The 21,852-nt window shown below is 42.3% G+C and overlaps 2 protein-coding genes across 2 annotated transcripts in view; both read right to left on the bottom strand.

Annotated features, from left to right (window-relative positions):
- Positions 1-1,755: 1,755 nt before the first annotated feature.
- On the bottom strand, positions 1,756-18,312 carry LOC123502894. The gene is made up of 7 exons (XM_045252185.1): positions 17,074-18,312; positions 16,409-16,633; positions 12,214-12,308; positions 8,083-8,200; positions 6,910-7,050; positions 4,562-4,673; positions 1,756-3,285 (listed from the first exon to the last, which is right to left on the bottom strand). The coding sequence occupies exons 1-7, from the start codon at positions 18,310-18,312 to the stop codon at positions 3,200-3,202; spliced, it is 2,016 nt and encodes a 671-aa protein (XP_045108120.1). The 3' UTR covers positions 1,756-3,199.
- Positions 18,313-18,403: 91 nt separating this feature from the next.
- Positions 18,404-21,852, bottom strand: part of LOC123502893 (mucin-22-like) — a 10,294-nt gene continuing 6,845 nt past the window's right edge. Inside the window, exon 2 of the mRNA XM_045252184.1 lies at positions 18,404-21,852. This exon is cut by the window's right edge and continues 1,806 nt beyond it. Within this exon, the coding sequence (XP_045108119.1) occupies positions 18,404-21,852 (3,449 nt within the window).

Consider the following 21,852-nt stretch of genomic DNA (forward strand, 5'->3'; position numbering starts at 1 on the left):
CCACTTTTAATATTTTTTCCCTATGTATGTGAGCGATAAGATACGATACACAAAGGAAAGATTCTCATCCGTTCTCTACTTCACGTATATAAAAAATCTATTTAATGCCCGTAACTAATCTATAATCTATGTCAGTGCAAGAGAAGTAGTATGTGGAGTCGTAGCAGCAACAGCAGTACTAGTAGTGGTAGTAGTAGTAGTAGTAATAATAGTAGTAACAGTAGTAGTAGTAGTAATAATAATAGGAACAGTAGTAGTCGTAGTAGTAGTAGAAATAGTAGTAGCAGTAGGAATAGTATTAAGAATAATAGTAGGAATAGTAGTAGTAGTAGTAGTAGTAGTAGTAGTAATACAATTTGTAATGGTTATGTATTATATTCTATTGTTACAAGTACACTATAGGTTATTTGAGCAAGGAAGGTTACGATATGAGTGTGTGTGTGTGTGTGTGTGTGTGTGTGTGTGTGTGTGTGTGTGTGTGTGTGTGTGAAGTGAACAGTACAGTAAAAAAGTAAACAAATATATAAATAAATAAAAATAAATGAATAAGTGAATGACCAAAGAGTACGAGTAGATAAGTGAAATAAACATGAACATAAGAATATGAGAAAATAAGGGAAGCAAGAAGCCACCAGGCGTACACGTGACAGTCAGTTGATAAAGTAAGATGAATATTGAACAGCAAGCGGTCAGTCAGTCAATCAGTCAGTCAGTCAGTCAGTCAGTCAGCCATCGTAAAAAAAAGTATGAAGCGTAACAACTTAACTCTACATCAGTTGGCCTCTATATCACTTATCCTATTTAAAGTATTGTAACCTAGTCCACCCCTGCCTCTGTATTTCCATCTGACCTGAAAGCATGTAACACCTTCAGTACTGGGACGCATTTCTATCATGAGTTTCGGCACAATTAGACGATTTCATTTACTTTAGGAAGGCTTTATGGAGGGCAAAAGATTAATGGTGAGAGTCTCCACTATTTCAATCGCCAACATGAGTTTTTGGAGATGTATAGAATCGCCAAATAGTAGACTAAGCAGAATAAATATGAAAAACGCGTCATGGTACTGAAGGATTTAAGAGGGAGGTTTTCAAGACATTTTTCCCTTTCTTTTGGCTAACTCTCTTGTTCCTGCTCGGGGACTGGCATCTTAGTGGGCCTTTTTATCTAACCCCTTCAGTACCATGCCGCCATTTATTCTGGTTGCTATTTGGTGATTCCATACAGCTTGAGAAACTTATGGTGGGATTAAAATACTAAAGACTCTGGCCATTAATCTTCTGACCTCCATTGACCCTTCCTAATGCAAATAAAATCGTCTAATCACACACACACACACACACACACACACACACACAAAAAAAGAATAAATATAAAAAAAAAAAATCAAGGTACAAAATGCGTCTTAGTACTGAAGGGATTAATCGTTTTTGTTGCCCTTGACCGGTTTTCTCCCTCTTACATGAAAATAAATGAACAAATGAATAGAATGATCTTGAATTGCGTTACATCTGAAGGTCTGAGGCGATGCAAGGGTGAGCTATACAGGATTAGTTGGTAAGTAAGTCATTTCATCTATGCATCATGTAGCAGCGTTCGAGTCTGAATTGACACGACTCAAATTGGTACAATAAAACGGTGAGAAAAGAGAGAGAGAGAGAGAGAGAGAGAGAGAGAGAGAGAGAGAGAGAGAGAGAGAGAGAGAAAAAGGGAAGAAAACGTGCTTCTTACTAAGTTTAAAGCAATACAACTATACTTATCGAGAAATTTAATCATGCGTAAACTTGGCTACTCAATAACTTAGCCTATTCAACTTAGCGCTTCTAGTTAAACACCACGCAAATTGATAAAAGATAATGCGTGTTTGAATAAACTACGTAACTTTGAAGAGATAAAATGACAACTAACATAAACATTAACAAATGCACTAAGTTTGAGACGATATAAAACAAAATAAATTCTACACACGTACGAAGAAAAAAAAAAAAAAGCCACTTAACTTAATCTCCTTCGTGAATGATCAGAGAATATGATTTGAAGCGAGAAACGACAACTAAATCATACAAAAAACATCAACAAATACACTAAGTTTGAAGCGATATAAAAAAAAAAAAAAAAAAAAAAATCAAATTATACAAAAAAAAAAAAAAAAAAAATCTTGCCTCTAAAATAACTTAACCTATTCATTAAGTGATCAGAGAATACATCAATACAATAGCAAATAAATCACACAAGAAGCGAACAAATACACTTAGTTTGATATATAAATTGATATAAAAATGAAAACTATACACTAAAATAACTTAATCTCCTTAGTGAATGATTAGAGAATACAATTTCTATACACACAAGACCACTTAAACAAAAACATCATACCGTAGCAGAGAGTAATCATCGTACATCAACAACAACACTACAACAGCTGCATAATGCCCAGCTAATGTGAATTCCAGTGCCTCAGAACACACTGAAGCGGCAGACTAACGCTTCACAATGCTGCATAAGGAGAGTTAAGTTCATAAACGTTATTTGATTTCATCTTGCATTAATATAAAACAAGATCTTACACATTCACTTCTTGTTTTTTCTCCTTTTTGTGTTTTCCTTCAGTATATGTCAGGATGTGAATAGATGAATAATAACTACTAGTATAATGTAAAACACGTGAGTTTAAAGCGACTGAGTATAAAGAGAAGAATTGGATCCCTTTATTCGTCACCAGGTTCGTTTCGATTATTTATACTCGGATTATACAGAATTTGATCCATTTTATCATCACCGGATTGGTTATTTTTCTGTTTTCTATACTTATGTCTAATCCCTCTAACTGGAAACAGGGAAAGGACGAGGGAAAGGAATTAGATCCCTTTAATAATCACTGGGATTAAGATTCTGATTCTCTCCTGCTTCTTACACTTATATTGAATGCCCTTTGACGGATAACACGATGCATCAAGTACCAGAGGAAGGAATTAGATCCTTTATCACTACTTGTCTTTCACTTGTCCGTGTTACTTATACTCGTTCTGTACTTAATCTTAATAGTAATGGTAAACTTATCTTTTCTTCATACTAATCACCTCACTAAATCAAAGAAAACGTAACAAGATTAAAGTGAGAATACATATAAGAGAAAACGGTATCTCTTAATGGCAAACTCCAATATTCCTCATCTGTTTCTTTTCTTTCACTTTTTCAATCATCCAAGGAGAAGACGGCGGATTTGTGGGTGGTTCTTGGACTTCATGAAGGCGTTGTAATCCTCCTCGTTAAACAGGTCAATCACTGCAAGGTAAGCGAGTGTGTGTGAGAGAGTAAAAGCGACGGAGGCAAGGATGGTGAGAGGAGGGATGGAAATAAGATAGGCTGAGAAGTTATGAACGCTCTCTCTCTCTCTCTCTCTCTCTCTCTCTCGGGTGTGGGTGTAATCTGTCTCTATCCATCCATCTATCTATCTATCTATCTATCTATCTTTGTCTTTCTCTTATTCACTGTTTCTGTCTATCTGTCTGTCTGTCTCCCTATCTAATCCTTTATTTGCTGCTCTCTCTCTCTCTCTCTCTCTCTCTCTCTCTCTCTCTCTCTCTCTCTCTCTCTCTCTCTCTCTCTCTCTCACCAATCAAGCAACAAAATGTAAACATGACTCACCCTCACGCCAACGAGGAATCAGAACGCATATGAATCAATTGGTAAAAGAATCCAGCTCCACAAACAGACGCACAATGGTATTCAAACCTATACAAAGGGGATTGAAAGCCACGCACACACACACGGACACACACACATGCACTGGGAGACTCATGCATTCATTCCGGGCACACTGAAGCATAGATTGAGTAAACAAGGAGTTGAATAGACGAAGATGAGAGGAATAAGAAAAAAAATGTAAGAAAAGGAAAAACAAGGAAGAGAGAGAGAGAGAGAGAGAGAGAGAGAGAGAGAGAGAGAGAGAGAGAGAGAGAGAGAATAAACACAGGTGGCTGAGTGAATGATTAATTAAGCAAGAAAAAGAAGAAAGGGAAAGAAAAATAAGTAAACAGGAAAGCCCTTAATATAGTTTACCTTAACTGCTTCTGTAAACAAACATACATTTCCGAATTTAAACAAGTGTACTTACTATTTTTTTGGTTATTTATCCAGCTTTATTCCTCTATAAATGCAATCCAACCCTATATCCATCCCTCTGATCCTTTATTCATACGATTCAACCCCATAATCTCCTTTTAAACCTCTACAGATGCAACCCAACTCCTTATCCCTCTTTAATTCTCTATACATGGAATCCAATCCCATAATCCCCATCTGAATCTCTATGAATTCAATCAAATCCTAAAATTCTCCCCAACTTCATTATCCCCCTTAATCCTCTATACATACGTCCCTATCTTATATGAACCCATTCTAACCCTCAATACATGCAATCAAATCCAATAATTCCGTCTCTAAACCGCTATAATTGCAACCTAACTCCATTATTTCCCTTTAATCCTCTATAAATCCAATCCAATTATATTATTCCCTTCTGATTCTCTATTCATGCAATCCAATCCCCTTTCAGTACCTTCCACGTCGGCAGTGAATCCTGTGGGAGTTTCCTTGGTGTCGTCTCCATCATCAAAGACCGTCACTCTTACTTCAGACTTGGCGAAGATAACATGTGGCCGGTTGTGTCTCTGTAGAGGTAACAATGCGTGAGAGAGAGAGAGAGAGAGAGAGAGAGAGAGAGAGAGAGAGAGAGAGAGAGAGTGCTAGTTATGATAGTACTTCTTCCTTCCTTCCTTCTTTCCTTTATTTTTCATTTTTTCATTGTTTCTTTTCCATTTCTATTTTCTTAATTTTTTTTCTGGTTATTGGTCTTTTTTTCTTCTTCCCCCCTCCTCCTCTTCTTCGTCTTTCCTTCTCCCTCTTCCTATTATCATTCGTGTTCTTCTCCTTATCCTCTTCTTCCTTCTCTTCCTTACATATATTCATACTCTTCCTCCTCCTCCTCTTCCTTCTTTGTATTCGCATTGTTATTCCTCCTCCTCCTCCTCCTCCTCCTCCTCCTCCTCCTCCTCTTCCTCTTCCTCTTCCATGTCTCCTCTTTCCATGTCTCGAGTCACACACCACACACACACACACACACACACACACACACACACACACGGTAATGGCTCATGACTGCAGTGCCTTCCTTAACCGCCTCTCTCTCTCTCTCTCTCTCTCTCTCTCTCTCTCTCTCTCTCTCTCTCTCTCTCTCTCTCTCTCTCTCTCTCTAAAAACCATCAATTCTTTTCTCATTTCTCTATTTACCTTCCCTTTCTTTCGTGATGTAAGAAAACCCATTTGCTCCCTTGTACTAATAGACTTTTTTCCCTTTTCCCTTTCTTTTTTCCCCCCCTTTTTTTTTTGTCAACTGGGCGGTTAATTGTTCCTGGAAGCCTCACTCAACCCCACAAACACTGAACATCCTGCCTTAATTGAGCAAAGTGAACCTGTGAACCCTCTTAGTCATCATCTTTTCCTCAGGTTTGTATTCTGAAACGCTTTGCTCTCTCACCTTCACTAGTTTCCAAAGATTTCAGTTGAAGATAGTCGTGTTTTTAAGGGCGTTTTTATGGTTCCGGTGATGGATTGACAAGATTTTTAGTGTATGATAAGGAGGAACTGTCTTGAAAATCCGGCTAGTTGTCTCTGGCCTTGGAAAATTGTCGTGGTGAGAGAGCAAGGCATTTTTAAACACGGGCGTCACTCTGATGATGACAGCACACTCCTCTCTCTCTCTCTCTCTCTCTAACGGGGAAAAATTATATATACAAATTATCCTGAATTCACGTTCTCGCCTCAATATTCCCAGTTATTTTCAGCGTAGGAATAGAATAGCGACGGTGACGAGGAGGAAGGAGGAAGAGGAAGAGGAGGACTAACAGTAAGCTTCAGAAAATACGAGGAAAGTGTTGGTTGTGTCTTGAATTGGTGTTACTTACCTCAGGACTGTTTTCTAAGGCCACAGAGATTATTAATGAGTTTTTTAGTGTTTTTGCTTGGTAACATAATAGGATTTCTTCTTCAACTATCAGAAAATGTAAGGAAAATTGCTGGTCGTGTTTTGAATTGGTTTTACTTCACTCAGGACTGTTTTGTAAGGCTATAGAGATAATTGATGAGGTTTCTTAGTGGTTTTGCTTGATAATAGCGTGGATTTCTTAATAAACTATAAAAAAATGTAAGGAAAATTGTTGGTCGTGTTTTAAATTGATATTACTTCCCTCAGGACTGTTTTCTAAGGCCACAGAGATGATTAATGAGGGTTTTTAATGATTTTGCTTGATAACAGCGTAGGATTTCTTAATAAACTATCAAAAAATGTAAGGAAAAGTGTTAGTCGTGTTTTGAATTTGTTTGACTTCCCTCGGGACTGTTTAGAAGGGTAAAGAGAGGATCAATGTGGTTTTCGAGATTGTTTTTTTTATTATTAGTGTGAATTTCTTGTTAAACTATCAGAAAATGTAAGGAAAAGTATTAGTCGTGTTTTGGATTGGCTTTGCTTTTTCTCAAAACTTTTTCTTAGTCATGAGAACAAATTTGATCGTGTTAATGATGTAAATATTTCGTCTTAAAATAATGTGTTCTGTTTTCTTCTCCAAACTAACATGGAAGCAACGCCATCTATTGATCTGAAGATGACTAAAGAATTAAATAAACACTAGATCAAATGAAAAGGCTAAGCACTCATGAAAAAAAAAAAAAAAACTGGAGAGATTAATATATGTTCTTTCAATATACAAACTCACTGGAAAGCAATGCAAAATATTAATCATTAGAGCCACAACATCAACTAAACAAATGAGAACTACAAAACTAGAAAAAAAAAATCGACAACAGAAAATGATGTAATGATGTAATATTCCATTTCCTTTTGCTACTTACGGGGGAGACTCTGGTACCGCACCACCTCGCGTCATAGCCATTGTTCTCTCTCTCCACCTCTATGTAGGCGCCCTTGCAGTCCACTGAGTAGGCCGCAGACAGGTTGTGGAAGGTCAGCAGGAGGTACAGGCCGGGTTCAGTCTGTGGGGGAGGGGAGCAGGTTGGAATGTGGCAGTGCAAGGGGCAAGAAATCTCAGAACATTGGAAGTCACGCATTCTGAAAACCTTTACTTTCTCACCACGACTGTTTTGCAAGGCCAAAGTGATTCGTAACGGGGCTCTCAAGACTGCTATTCCTATTCAATTTTTAGAAATGTTAATCTGTCATTAGAACCATAAAGAGAGAGAGAGAGAGAGAGAGAGAGAGAGAGAGAGAGAGATATCACGTAAAGCTCTCGAAAGCTTCTACTAGAATTTTATAAATTGTATAGTATCTTTTTTAAATTACGAAAACAACTAAACCTAAATAACAGTCCTTAAACCCTGCTGACCACCCAGAGACCTTAAAAACATCAGTAAAACCAGGAAAACATCCTTGAAAATCCTATAATTTTCATTACACACTGCTACCCATCTAAACACCTTAATAAACCACCTCTAAAACCACGAAAATACCCTTGAAAACCCAGTAATTTCTCTTAAACCCTGCTAACCACCTGCACACCTTATTAAATCACCTCCAAAACCACGAAAACACCCTTGAAAACCCCAACAACTTCCTCCTAATTCCTGCCAACCATCTATAAACCTTAAATACATCTCCAAAACCACAAAAGAACACTCTTTAAAAACCCAACATCTTCCTCCTAATCCGTCAACCATCCATAAACCTTAAATACATCTCTAAAACCACAAAAACACCCTTTAAATACCCTTACACACTACCAATCAACTAAAAACCATAAAAAATCACGAAAACACCCTTGAAAAATCCCAAGAATTTCCACTAGACCCTATTTACATCAAGATAATACACGGAAGCGTCTGAGAAACACCCACTGAAGCTAAACAAAATTCACACACACCCACGCACACACAGGATACGGAAGGAAAGGTGAGAGAGGGAAGGAATTCATAAGACTAGCCAGGTGGTACTTATGCCTCGCTACTCATTTCCTCTTCCGTAACCTCTGAGCCTTGGCGGTAGGTGGCTGGTTACTTGTAGAGCCTTACTTTAATGTTCCACTCGCAGAAGATATGTTCCCCTTCTTCCGGAGCCGCCCGCCTTGTCCTCATTGCTCGCGGTTGAAGGAAGCTCATTAAAATATTCGGTGGAAGGCTCTTGAGGTACCTGCAGAAGGAGGAGCATAGAGAAATATGAGAAATGCATGGGGAAAGAGGAACAGGAAAGGACAGAGGGAGAAATAGGAGAAAGAAAAACATAGGAGAGGAAAGAAGGAGTGGGGAGGTAAAAGTGAGGAAGGAAAGAGGGATAAGAAAAACGAAGAAGGGATAGGAGGAAGAGAAAGGAGAAAAGGAAAACAAAAGAAGAAGGAAAACAAGAGAGATGAAAGAAAGAGAAAGGAGAAAAAGGAAAACAAGAGGGAGAGAAATATGAGAGAAGCCAGAAAGAAAGGGAAACGTGAAGGGAGAAGAAGAGGGAAAGGAAAGGAGTAAGTAGGAAAAGGGGTAAAAAAAAGAATGAGGAAAATATGAGGAAGAGAATATATAAAAAAGAAAAAAAAGGAGAAGCAAGGTAAGAAATGCAAAAGTAAAACAAGAGGAAGAAAAACAAGAAAAGAAAAGACAAGAAAAAGTAAGAGGAAAGGAAAGGAAGAAAAAAACATTTAGAAAAAAACGAAGGAAGAGAATAAAGAATAAGAAAAAGAAAGACAAGGGAAAGTAAGAGGAGAGGAAGAGAAAGAAAAAAATAACAATAACAAGAGAAACAAGAAAAAGAAAAGACAAGGTAAAACAAGAGTAAAGGAAAGAAAGAAAAAAACTAAGAAAATAAGGAGGGAGAGAATAAAGACGACAATAACAAGAGAAACAAGAAAAGAAAAGACAAGAAAAAATAAGAGGAAAGGAAAAGAATGAGGAAAAAAAACTGAAAAAAAGGAGGAAAAGAATAAAGATGAAGCAAGAGAAGGAAGACAAGAGGAAGGGAAAAAATCAGGGTGGCTCCGTGCTGCGTGAAGCCATAGAGGAAATGAGTGGTGTGTGGAAGGAAGGACGAGGCAGGGAGTGTTTGGTGAGGCTTGGTTACTGTTGACTTGCTCGCACCTGCTTCGGAGAGAGAGAGAGAGAGAGAGAGAGAGAGAGAGAGAGAGAGAGAGAGAGAGAGAGACTTACCCAACATACGAAGAAACGAACAAACAAACAGCAAAAAGGAGAGAGAGAGAGAGAGAGAGAGAGAGAGAGAGACTTCCAACCCACGAAACAAAATAAAAAGAAACGAAGAGACAAACAACAAACAGCAAAAAGGAACACAAAAAATCAACAAAAACAATAACTAAACATTCGCATATTTAAAACAAAACCCATCTAAACAAACATAAGTAAACAGACAAGACACTTTTAGCCGAAATTGACTGAAACCGGAACCTCCAATTTTCCCTCTCTTGTTCCTCCCGCTCTCCCGAGAAGTAAACAAACGAAAGTGATCAGGTGTGAGTCAATGGCTGTATTTTTCCCCACATTATTCTCCTCCAGTGTTGTGCAGCGGTCTCGGGGCAGCTGTATCCACTCCCTAAGGTACAGTGCTGATTTGTAAAGTTCCGCTATTATGTTCGAGGTCTTTGTTTGGCTGTTATAGGGGAAATAAGAAGGAGCGGGAAGGAGAGTGTCACATGGACCTCGTCTTGCGCATACTGTTTATCTCTTCAATACCAGGACGCATTTCCATGTTTATTCTGGTTACTATTTGGCGATTTCATACAGCTTCAGAAACATGTGTTGGGATTAGAATAGTAAAGACTCAAGCCATATATCTTTTGACCTCCATAGATCCTTCCTAATGCAAATAAAATCGTCTAATCATACCCAAAAATTGAAGAGGTTAATAGTGTGTTGGGTGTTGTTGTTGTGTTGAGTGGTAGGGCTTTGCAATACTCCCACACGTGCTTCATAATGGCCCGAGTTTCTTGCAGTGGAGGGTGGAAAATGTTTAAGTTCTGGTGAATGATGTGCCAAGTTGTGATATGCCTCTGCTATGACCGGTTCTTGTTCTTCTTGTTCTTGTTCTTTATTATCATCATTGATCATCATCATCATCATTACCATCATCATCATCTTCGTCATCATCTTCATCTTCAACTTCATCTTCATCATCATTATCATCATCTTTCTTCTTCTTCTTCCTCTTCTTAGAACTTCATCCTCATCATCTTTTTTTTTTCTTCTTTTTCGTCTTAGAACTTCTTTGCTTCTTCTTCTTCTTCTTCTTCTTCTTCTTCTTCTTTATTAATATATTATTATTATAATCATCATCATCATCTTCTTTTTCTTCTTCTTCTTTTCTTCTTCTCCGTCTCGCTTTTCCCATATCTGTATAGGATCATAGTTTCATACGAGCCTTTTCCACACTTTCCTGTCTAAGGCTTCCTCTCTGCGTTCATGTTCTCTAAAAGGTCGTTCTGTATACAGTCAACCCATAGTCTTCGTGGTCTCCCTCTTCTTCTGACTCCCTCCACCTGTACCTGCACCATTCCTCTCCCAATCCGTCCTTCATCTCTATTCATACTTTGTTCTAAGGCCACATGTCAACTACACATGATAATACTGATGAGAAGGAACAAGAAGAGGAGCGATGAAGAGACAGGAAAAAAGAGTGTGAATTCTCGGCCCTGCATCTAGCACTACCATCTGTCTTCTTCTTCGTCTTCTTCTTCTTCTTCTTCTTCTTCTTCTTCTTCTTCTTCTTCTTCTTATTATTATTATTATTATTTTTCCTGTAACTTGTTTCGCTTTGATCACATCCTTATCCCCTTCTCTTCCGTCCCACGCCGCGCTGCACGAGGCTCAGTGTTGTGCGCTGGATGACGTTTCGGTTTCGGCGCGTTAGTGTTGAATTATTGTTTTGTTTATTTGCGTTTGTGTGGTATATATGTGTTTGTCTGTGTTTGTGTGTTTGTGTGGTGTTTTATTGTTTCTTTTTCATAATAACGAAATAATGGACGTGTTTTCATCTGACAGCTACGTTTGGTTAACTTTAAATCACTTTGGTTCATTAATTTCTTTGCTAACCTCTTCATTTGTGTACATCATGACAAAGAAATTTCTCTCTCTCTCTCTCTCTCTCTCTCTCTCTCTCTCTCTCTCTCTCTCTCTCTCTCTCTCTCTCTCTCTCTCTCTCAATGCTAATCAGGAAATTACGCACTTGTGTCATAATATGTTTAAATTTTCTGTATAAACACTGTTAGCGCGAAATTGTGGTGGAGGAGGAGGAGGAGGAGGAGGAGGAAAAGTTGAAGAGGTGATAGTACTGTTTCGGTGGATGGATAAAGGAGTGGCTAGGAGGAGGAGGAGGAGGAGGAGGGAGGAGGAGGAGGAGGAGGAGGAGGAGGAGGAGGAGGAGGAGATGAAGGAGGAAAGCAAGAACAAATATTATATATAAGAGAAAGAAGGAAAATACTTACGTGGAACAAATGATGGGAGAATTGTTTGTTTACGAAGAAGAGGAGGAGGAGGAAAAGGAGGAGGAGGAGGAAGGAGGAGGAGGAGGAGGAGGAGGAGGAGGAGGAGGAGGAGGAGGAGGAGGAGAAAAAAGAAGAAAAGGAGAAAAACATTTATAAATATTTGAAGATTTGTTTCTTTAGAGAGGAAGAGGAAGAGAAGAAGAATGAGGAGGAGGAGGAGGAGGAGGAAGAAGAAGAATAGGAGGAAGAAATAAGAAAAGATGAGGATGGAGAAGAACGAGAAGGAAAATAAACGAAGGAATGAAGAGAGACAAAGAGGAGGAGGAGGAGGAGGAGGAGGCAAGAAGAGGACAAGCCTACAAGTTCAATCACCTTCACACTTGCGTCAGCTGTCCACCTCTCCCTCTCTCCCTCTCCCTCTCTCGCTCTCCCTCTCTCTTTCTCCCTCTCTTCCTCTTCCTCTTCCCGTTCCTCTTCCCTATCCCTATACCTTCCTCGCTCCTCCTCTTCCAAATCCCGTGTTTTTTTTCCACTTCCTTTCCTTCCTCCTTCACCTATACGCCCTTCCTCCTCCTCCTCCTCCTCCTCCTTCTCTCAAGCGAAACATTGAACCACACATGAACCGAGAAAATAACAACAAAAAAAAAGAGAGAAAAAAAGTCTAACCTGCGTAACGAGAGAGAGAGAGAGAGAGAGAGAGAGAGAGAGAGAGAGAGAGGATACTCACTGATAATACTCGGGTCCTATTGGATGGTGGGCAGCTGGGGTATCCTTCACGGCGTCCTTCATCCTTGTCGCAGGCCAGTCCTTTCCTTCCAGTGTCTGTTGAAGGAGGGAGTGAAGGAGGCGTGTGTTGATTAGTATTGTCAATCAGGTCCGTGTTCAGAAACGGTTTGCTCCCTCACCACGACTGTTTTCCGAGGCCACAGGGATGATTAGCGGAGGTTTCAAGAGTGTATCTCTTGTTAATAATGTAGAAATCTTGCCACTCTACCTCTAGAACCATAAAATCTTGCTTAAAAACGCTCTTCTCTCTCTTACCATGACTATTTTTCATGGCCACAGGGATGATTAGCGGAGTTTTCAAGTGTCTCCAGTAAACAATGTAGAAGTCTTGTCACTCTGCCTCTAAAAACGTAGAAACGCTCTTAAAAACGCTTTGCTCTCTCACCACAACTATTTTCCAAGGCCACAGTAATGACTAGCGGGATTTTCAAGTATGTTTCTCAAGCTAATAATGTAGAAATCTTGTCACTGCCTCTAGGACCGTAAAAACACCCTTAACCACTTCAGTATCATGAAGCATTTTCATATTCATTCTGCTTTCTATATCGTGATTTAATACAGCTTCAGAAACTTGTGTGGGTATCAAAATAGTGAAGACTGGCCATTAATCTTCTGACCTCCATAAACCCTTCCTAATGTAAATAGAATCGTTTAATCACATCCAAACACAAGGTCTTAGTATTGAAGGGGGTTAAAAACGCTTTGCTTTCTCATCATGACTGTTTTTCTAAGACTACAGAGATGACTAGCGGAGTTTTCTAGATTGTTTCTCCAGTTAATAATGTAGAAATCTCGTCACTCTGCCTCTAGAACCGTAAAAACACCTTGAAAATTTGTGTCAGTTTAAATAAAGCCCTTGAATCAATGATGGTGAAGCGCAGTTGTTGTGAATGCGAAGGTAAGTCACCAGTGTTGTCATTCTGGGGGTCTCGTGTTTGTGAGTGTGGTTAGCAGTGGTTGGCAAAATTTCTACAGGTTATATCAGCTGTTTTGTCTTTTAGTGTCTATAACTAATGGGAGTGTTCCTAGTTCTTTTTCGTTTCTCTTTTATACATTTGTGGTTTCATTTGGACTGTTTTAGTAATGATTCTTTTTATTTATGATTTTACTGTTAACCCCTTCAGTACCGGGACGCATTTTGACCTTGAGTTTAGTAATGGTTCTTTTTATTCATGATTTTACTGTTAATTAAACCCTTCAGTACTGGAACACCTTGAGTTTTGGGTGTGATTAGACGATTTTATTTACATTATGAAGGGTCTATGGAGGTCAGAAGATTAATGGCCACAGTCTTCACTATTTTAATCCCCTACATAAGTTTCTGAAGCTATATATAATAACCAAATAGTAAGCAGAATGAATATGGAAACGTATCATGGTACTGAAGGGGTTAAGTTATGGTTTTGTAGAGTAAAATGGTATATTCTTGTAAACATAGTCACTAAACTCCTATTATTACTGTGAGCGAAAGATATGGAGAATTAGCGAAGGAGAATGGAAACGAGACAGATGAAAGAGGAATTGCTAGTACAGTGGAAATGTTTTGAAATGTATTGGTATTATTTTTATCATTATTGTCATCGTTCATTACAACCATCAGTCTTATCATTATTTTGTTTGCTACTGCTGATACTACATCTTGGTAATAGTAATAGTAGTAGTAGTAGTAGTAGTAGTAGTAATAATAAGAATGAGAATGAGAATAACAGTAATGATAAAAAAGAAAAGAAGAATCACCATCACCATCACCACCAACACCATCACCATATCATCAGCATATCATCAGCAACATCACCACCGCCATCACCACCCACAGGCAAGGCTAGACAAGGCTGGACACACACACACACACACACACACACACACACACACACACACACACACACACACACACACACACACACACACACACACACACACACACACACACACAGTTACTTGCTTCTATAATTTCTGAAACTGGTGTGAAGGCTGATGATGAGGGAGGTGGGTTGATCTCAAGTTCCTTCAAGTTTTTTTTTTTTTTTTCAAGTTTCTCCAAGTTACTCCTCCGCATACTTTTATCTCTGTTTTTTTTTTTTTTTTTCTGAATCTATTGCTGTTCCTCGCAGGTGTGGTATTAATATCTTCAGTACCACGTTGCGTTTTTATATTCATTCTGGTTACCATTTGGCGATTTTATACAGCTTGACAAACATATGTTGGGATTAGAATAGTAAAGACTGTGGCTATTAATCTTCTGACCTCCATAGACCCTTCCTGATGCAAACAAAATAAAGTCAAAATAAAAATGCGTCTCAGTACTGAATGGGTTGTGTTACCTCTCCTAGTTGTCTTGTACCCTAGTCAGTGAACCGCAGCGTAGCATTAAGTGATATGTCTGGTACACGGTCCGCTTCTTAACTGTTATAGTATCGTCCGGTTTATCAAGTTCTTTTTCCTAACCTGTCTTTCCTCCTCCTCCTACTTGTTTTTCTTCTCCGCCTCCTCCTCGTTTTCCGCTTCCTCTTTCATTTGTATCAATTAAATAGTTGTCAATCACATTTTTTCTCCCATCACTAATCTGAACACACACACACACACACACACACACACACACACACACACACACACACACACACACACACACACACACACACACACACACACACACACACACACACACACACACACATACTTGGGCAGCGTCGTGCTTCCCTGAGGCTCTACAAGGCACATTCCGTTACCTTACTGTATCATTTTGTTTCGGGGCATAATTCTACATATTTCTGGGTGTGTTTCCCGTGGTGTGGGTTTATAGCGTCTTGAGTCACCGCAGGCAAGAGTGGAGAGGTCTGGCAGCGCTTCAAACACCATTACTAACACTGCTACTATTACTGCTACTATTACCACTCTCTGCTTTCTCTATTGTAATTTCTTTGGTGGTGGTGGTGGTGGTCTGCATTTTTTTTATTCGTATTCATTTGTTACTGTGTTTATTTTCTAGTACTGCGTTTTTCATCCTCGCAACTTAATTTTTCTTTCTTTATATCTGTCTATATCTATCTATCTATCTATCTATCCATCTATCTGTAAATATCTCTCTCTACTTTCCTATCTATTTATTTATTTATCTTCTATATTTTTGTTCTTTCATTTTAAGGTGTTCTAAAAGCAAACCACCACCACCACCACCACCACCTACCAGTACACACCTGTCCCCACCTGAGACACCTAAGGCAACCTAGCCCATGCCAGCCCAACTCACTCCAGTCCAGCCTCGTCCTCAGAACAGTTAGGTCTACCAGTTCCTCTCTGTCTTCCCCCAGCAGGCTGGCTCAACAGAACACAAAAAGCCTCAAATATTTGTAATCGCCACCAAAGCATATAAGGAAAACTGTGCCGCTTGCGTTCCTTGATTGCAAAACTCGTAATTACCGTTCTTTCTGTTACCTGTTCGCGCTGTGACGTCACCTGCCTACCTGTGTGTGTGTGTGTGTGTGTGTGTGTGTGTGTGTGTAAGGATTTATTATGTTTTAAGGATGTATTAACTATTAACCCCTTCAGTACCATGACGCGTTTCCATATTCATTCTGGTTACTATTTGGTCATTTTATACAGCTTCAGAAACTTACGTGGGGGATTAAAATAGTGAGGACTGTGGCCATTAATTTTCTGACCTCCATAGATCCTTCCTAATGTCAATAAAATGGTCTAATCGTTCACAAATCTCAGGTAAAAATGTGTCCCAGTACTGAAGGGGTTAAGGAAACTCTAATTTGGTTTAACCCCTTTAATGTTTTGACATATTTTTATATTCATTCTTCTTACTATTTGGTGGTTTTTATACAGCTTCAGATTTCACGACCCCCTTGTTTTATCACCCTCGTTACATCCCTTCGCTTACTTCAGTACCTCAAACAATGTCCTTAACCTAATTACTAACCTCAAAAACCACTTCCATACCCTTGCCATGTCCCCTGCAATACTAGAAGACCTCCATTTCACGACCTATTTATTTAATCACCTTTTTTTAACGTCAATTAGCACACTTCAGCACCTCTAACAAACATTTTCTTAACCCTTAACTCCCAAGAATCTCCCTCTACACCCTTGCCACATCCCCTGCACCACTAGAACAGCCTCATTTCACTCACCAGCCTGCGGGAGAAGGTGAGGGGGCTGAGGCCTGGGATGTCACTGGCTGAGTTGAAGGCTGTGTACTTGCGAGGGGAGAAATTGACTCTGGGTGTTGGCAAAGCTGCATCCTCCTCGTCTTCCTGCTTCTGCGGCTCCTCCTCCTTCAGTGTCTCCTGCTTCTTGTGTGTGCGTGTGGCCGGTATCCATGGGGTCTCCTCGCGTGATTGAGGGAAGGACCATACCTAGGAAGAGGAGGAGGAGAAGGAGGAGGAGGAAAAAAAGTCTTGTTATTTTTTAATGCGATTTTGTGTTGTATGATTGTTTGAATAGTGTGTGTGTGTGTGTGTGTGTGTGTGTGTGTGTGTGTGTGTGTGTGTGTGTGTGTGTGTGTGTGTGTGTGTGTGTGTGACATTTCCGATCTGCAGACTTGATCTGCTCCGTGAGAATGCGTGTGTGTGTGTGTGTGTGTGTGTGTGTGTGTGTGTGTGTGTGTGCGTGTGCGTGTGTATATGTATGTATGTATGTATATATCAGCATGCGCGTACGTGTGTGTACGTGTATAACTCCCTCTCTTCCCAACACACACACACACACACACACACACACACACACACACACACACACACACACACACACACACACACACACACACACACACACACACACACACACACACACATACCTGTTTATGCGCCGTGAAGTCCGTACCATGTCCTTCTGCACCACCACCACCACCACCTTCCTCCTCCATCATCGTCTCCGTCGTGGTCTGGGAATGGGCACCATAGAGGCCATCATCCGCTATCCTGAGGGGCGCCGCGGAGACCCTTCTAATGGAGGTGTCACCGCCGGAGAAGACAGGTGTGCCCCCGATCACCCTGGGGGGACTGACAGCCTCCACTATTGCATTCTCCCCTTCAGAAGCCTCGGTGAGAACAGCTGGGGAGAAGGCGTCCTCGAAATCCGCCTCAGGTATTGGGGAGAACTCCATACTGGGGAGTGACTTGACGGTGGTGGGCGGGGACGTGGTGCGAGGGGGGTTGGTGGTGATGGGGAAGGGCGTGTACTGCGGGTTAAGGCGGTCCTCTGGTTGTGAATGTGGTGGGGGCGTCAGCAGCTGGAAGACTCGGTTGGTGAGCATGTCAAGATTGAGTCCCTGGAAGGCGTCGTGTTTGATGGGCGTGTGGGCGGTGGAAAAGGTGTAGGAGGATGATGGTGAGGGGAGTGAGGACATGGAGTGTGAAGCTAGAGAGGCAGCGTCACCATACACATCCTGGTCACTATCTGTCACATTCACGTCACCTTCCGTCACTCCAATCTCACTTTCCTCCGTGCCTTCAGCGCCTTCTTCAGTTCCCTGCTTCTCCAATGGCTCCACGTCCTCTACAGTCTCCCTAGCAAACTCCCTCATTGGGCTGACATCCTCTACAGTACCCTTGTACCTGACCGTGCCCTTGTCGCCTCCTCCCTGGCCTTCTTCAACGTCGATACCAAATTTACTCGTCACCTGAACCGCGTAGTCCTCCTTCTTGTGCTTCTCCGCGCTCTCACTCACTGTAGACTTCGCGGGGGAGGAGGTAGGGGTGCCCAGCTGTGGCGCCTCCATCAGGAAGAACGGATCTGGGATGGGACGTGATGGAACGAAGGATGAATCATGGAGCGCCTCCTTGTGTCCCTCGCTGCCTTCCTCTACGCCATGATGCGTCTCCTGTCTGTGTTTGGTGTCTTGTAGCTTCTCCTTGAGCTGCGTCGCCTTCCACTGGGCCTCCTGCTGGTACTGATGATGCGGGTGGTGCTGGTGGTGGTGTGGGAGGGGTGGGTGGGGGTACTGGTGGTGGGGATGAAGTGGGAGGGGCTGTGTGTTCGTGTATTCGTTCACAGCAGCAGTGGCCTCGTCCAAAATCCGGTAGATGCCGTTCATTAGTGACCCGAAGGAAGAGGAGCTGCTGGCGGGGACCTCACGGCTTGGGCTTCCTTCCTCCACCACCACCTCCCCTCCTCCTCCTCCTCCTTCACCTCGTACTCCTCCTCATCCACTTTTTCACCTCCAATTTTGTGTGGTTTTCCTGATTATCAATCTTATATTCCTCGCCAACTTGTTCTGCTACGCCTCCTCCTCCTCCTCCTACTGCACCCTCCTCCTCTCCCTCCTCTTCCCCCTCCTGGTCGGCTGGCACGTAGTTGACTTGCACAGGCTCCACAGTGAGGAAGACAGGCACGGCGTTGGGTGTGCCTGGCAGGTTAATGAAGAACGGTGCCTCAGGGATTGCGGTCTCCTTGCTACTGTGACCTCCTACGTGTATTCCTTCTCCTCTAACTCCTTTTACTGGGGCTCCAATACTTTCTTCTCCTGCATGTACGCCTTCTTCTACTTCTGCAGCAGTACTAGCATCTCCTCCTCCTCCTACTCCTTCCTCTTCAATCCCTGCTACTGATGCACTTAATTCTCCTCCTCCTCCTCCTCCTCCTCCTCCTTCTCCTCCTTCTCCTTCTCCTACTTCTACTCCTCCTGATGTTGACAATTCTTCTTCCGTTTCTCCTCCTCCTCCTCCTCCTGCTATGAGTCCAACCGGTACTGCGTCTTTCAGTTCACTCAGGTTCTCTATCTCAGTTCTCTCCTCATAGTCCGGTACAAATTCGCTGAAATCCGGACTTTTTTCAACGCAATCCGGTATAGATTCAGTTAGATCCGGATTTTCCACGTAACTTGGTATGGCTTCGCTTAGATTCGGGTTCTCTTCCATATAATCTGGTAATGTTTCACTTAAATCCGGATTTTCCATATATTCCGGTTCAGATCCCTTTAAGTTCGGATTCTGTACCTTGTCCGGAATGAAGTCGATGATATCCGGGGTCTCGGCGCCGTAATTCGGAAACATTGCGTTGAATTCCTCGTCACCTTTGTATTTCATGTTGAGGGAGCCGGTAACGGTGTCTGCCTCACTAGGGTTCTTAGCGGTCTCGTCCGTGCTCTCGTATTCAAGCTCAGTGCCTCCCGTGTTGCCCCATGCCAAGGCTGTGTCCTCGAATTGTGTGCTAGCGGGACTGGCTGGGCTAGCTGTGTTGTCTTCACTGTAACTTGTTTTGTCTTCGCTACCTGGTGTTTTGTCTGCATTCCACTGTTCGTCCTTATTGTAACTCGCTTTTTCTTCATTCCACTGGTCGTCTTCGCTGTAACTTGTTTTGTCTTCATTGTAACTTGTTTCGTCTTTGCCTGCTAAATTGTCTTCACTGTCTGCTGTGTTGTTTTCACTGCCCGCCATCTTGTCTTCGCTTTCCCCGTGTTTGTTTTCATTAAATGTCTGTGTATCTACTATTTCTGTGACTTCCTTTTCGTTAAACACGTGTTCTTTTTCACTTTCGGCCTGTTTTTCGTTATAACCAGCTTCATCTTCGTTATACGATATATCTGCCTCATAAGCGTCTTTCTCTTCGTTAAAACCGGCTGTACTGTCACTTCCCATTACCTTTTCGTTATATTTCACATCATGTTCGTTATAAACTGCCAGCCCACTCCCATTATTAACGTTTCCAACTTCGTTTTTATCAGTTTCTTCATCTACCGTCTTCTTTTCGCTATAAACAGTTTCCTCTTCGCTATATCCTGGTACCTGGTCTTCACTGTACTGTGCCTGACCGTTACCCTTCACATTATCACCAACACCTCCTCCTGCAGCGCCTCCGTCAGATAACACAGCTTCTCCTGCCGCCTCTCCCTCGTTTTCTGTCTTCGAGTCTTGCCCGAGGTACTTGACGAAGGAAAACGGGATAAGTATGGTGGCTAATTCTGGTTCTGGTGTGGTGGTGGGGGTAATTGTGATGGTTGTGGTGAAAACAGTGGTCTCTTCGTCAGGTAAGCTTGTGGTGGTGGTCGTGGGTGTGGCGGTGCTATCAGTCTCGCTCCAGGGCATGTCCGTGCGCAACAGGTACGACCACAGACCCTCAGTCGTGTCGCCGTTGTTGTAGTGCGTATCCTCACTCACTGGCAGGTCGTCTCTTGTCCTGGAACTCGAGTCGTGGTAATCTGCTTCTTGTATCGTCGTGGTCGTGATAAGAGATGGGTCTGTGGTCTCCTGGTAACTTTGCGTAGTGATGGTGGTCGTTGTGGAGTCGTACAAAGGTGTGTTGATTGCTACCTTGCTGCCTTGTTCCTTAATGACGACCTGGCCTTCGGTATCTACGACCTCTGTGTCTCTTGTGCCACTCAGGAGGTCGTCCATCATCTCTTGGTTGCGAAGGACGACCAGAGGCACCTTGAGGTCTGCCGGGAGGTCGTTCACGTCCCTCAAAAGCGTAGGACTGATATCTGTGGTCGTAGGAAGGCTCGTGGTCGTATCTTCCTCCACCACCTCACCTTCTTTGGTCTTCAGGTCGTCCTCGTGTCGTTCGTAAAGTAACTCAAGACCAGGGTATACAAAGTGGCTAGGCGTGGTCGTACTTGTGGGGTCGGCAGGGAGGGGGTCGTAGGGGTAAGGTCGTTCCTGGGCCACTAGGGAGTCCACAAGGTCCTCGTAGTAGTCGTACCCTTTGAAGTCGTCGTCTTGTGTAATGTTCTGGTCGTTCTTGTTGTCTGTGGAGTCGTAGGTGGTCGTTACTTCCTCTTCGACGTCCTCTTGGGTCTGTATTTGTGTCTTGCGGTTCTCCTTCTGCAACTCCTTCAGGATAGCCTCCGTCTGTGCCATTGTCGCGTCCTGCACTTCCTGTATCCTTCTCTGCGCCTTCGTCAGTATCACCTGTCCCTCCCTCAGCGACACCCTCTGCGCCTGCGTCTGTGCCTCCTTCAGTATGTCCTGCATGAGTCTTTGTGCATCTTTCTGTATCGCCTCCACCTTCGCCTCTGCTAGTTTGAGCCTCTCCTCCTGCATTTTATATTCTTCCTTCTGTTCATCCTTCTGTGTCTCTGTCTTCGCCTCCGTCTGCGTCTCCTTCTGCACCGCCGGCGTGAGTTCCTTCTTCGGGTAGTATACGACGTTTGGTACAGCCTCGTGCACTTCTGTCTTCATTTCACTCTTATGGGTTTCTTCCTCGCTCTCGTCTTCCTCCTTCTCCTCCATGTCCTCCTCCAGGGCGGCGGTAAGGGCGTCTATTATATGTTCGAAGATGTTTCCTGTGTCCCCTCGTGTCCTTGGCGTTGTGGTCGTAGTAGTGGTCGTAGTAGTAGTAGTAGTAGTAGTGGTAGAAGTCGTAGTAGGAGTCACAACTGTTGGTGCTTCTTCCTCTTCCTTTTGGAGTCGTATTGTTGTATCCACGACTTTTTGCCTTGTCGTAGTAGTCGTAGTAGAGGTAGTAGTAGGAGTGGTAGCGGAAACAGTCAAGACATCACCACCATCACCACCATCACCACCAGTCTCTTTAGTCACCACTACGTCACCACTGAAAGCATCACCCAGGGTCGTGTCATGCTTGGTAGTGGCGTGAGGAGCGGTAGCAGTAGCAGCAGTGGTGGTAGGAGGCTGCTCGC

This window comes from Portunus trituberculatus, chromosome 12 (genome assembly GCF_017591435.1).
Source record: "Portunus trituberculatus isolate SZX2019 chromosome 12, ASM1759143v1, whole genome shotgun sequence".
NCBI classification, from domain to species: domain Eukaryota; kingdom Metazoa; phylum Arthropoda; class Malacostraca; order Decapoda; family Portunidae; genus Portunus; species Portunus trituberculatus.

Coding starts and splice junctions, on each gene's coding strand:
- LOC123502894 (XM_045252185.1), bottom strand. CDS start 18,312: ATGAACGGCATCTACCGGATTTTGGACGAGGCCACTGCTGCTGTGAAC. Junction 16,634..17,073: donor ACTTCACGGCGCATAAACAG/GTATGTGTGTGT, acceptor TCCTCTTCCTAG/GTATGGTCCTTCCCTCAATC. Junction 12,309..16,408: donor TCACCTTCTCCCGCAGGCTG/GTGAGTGAAATG, acceptor CTCCTTCAACAG/ACACTGGAAGGAAAGGACTG.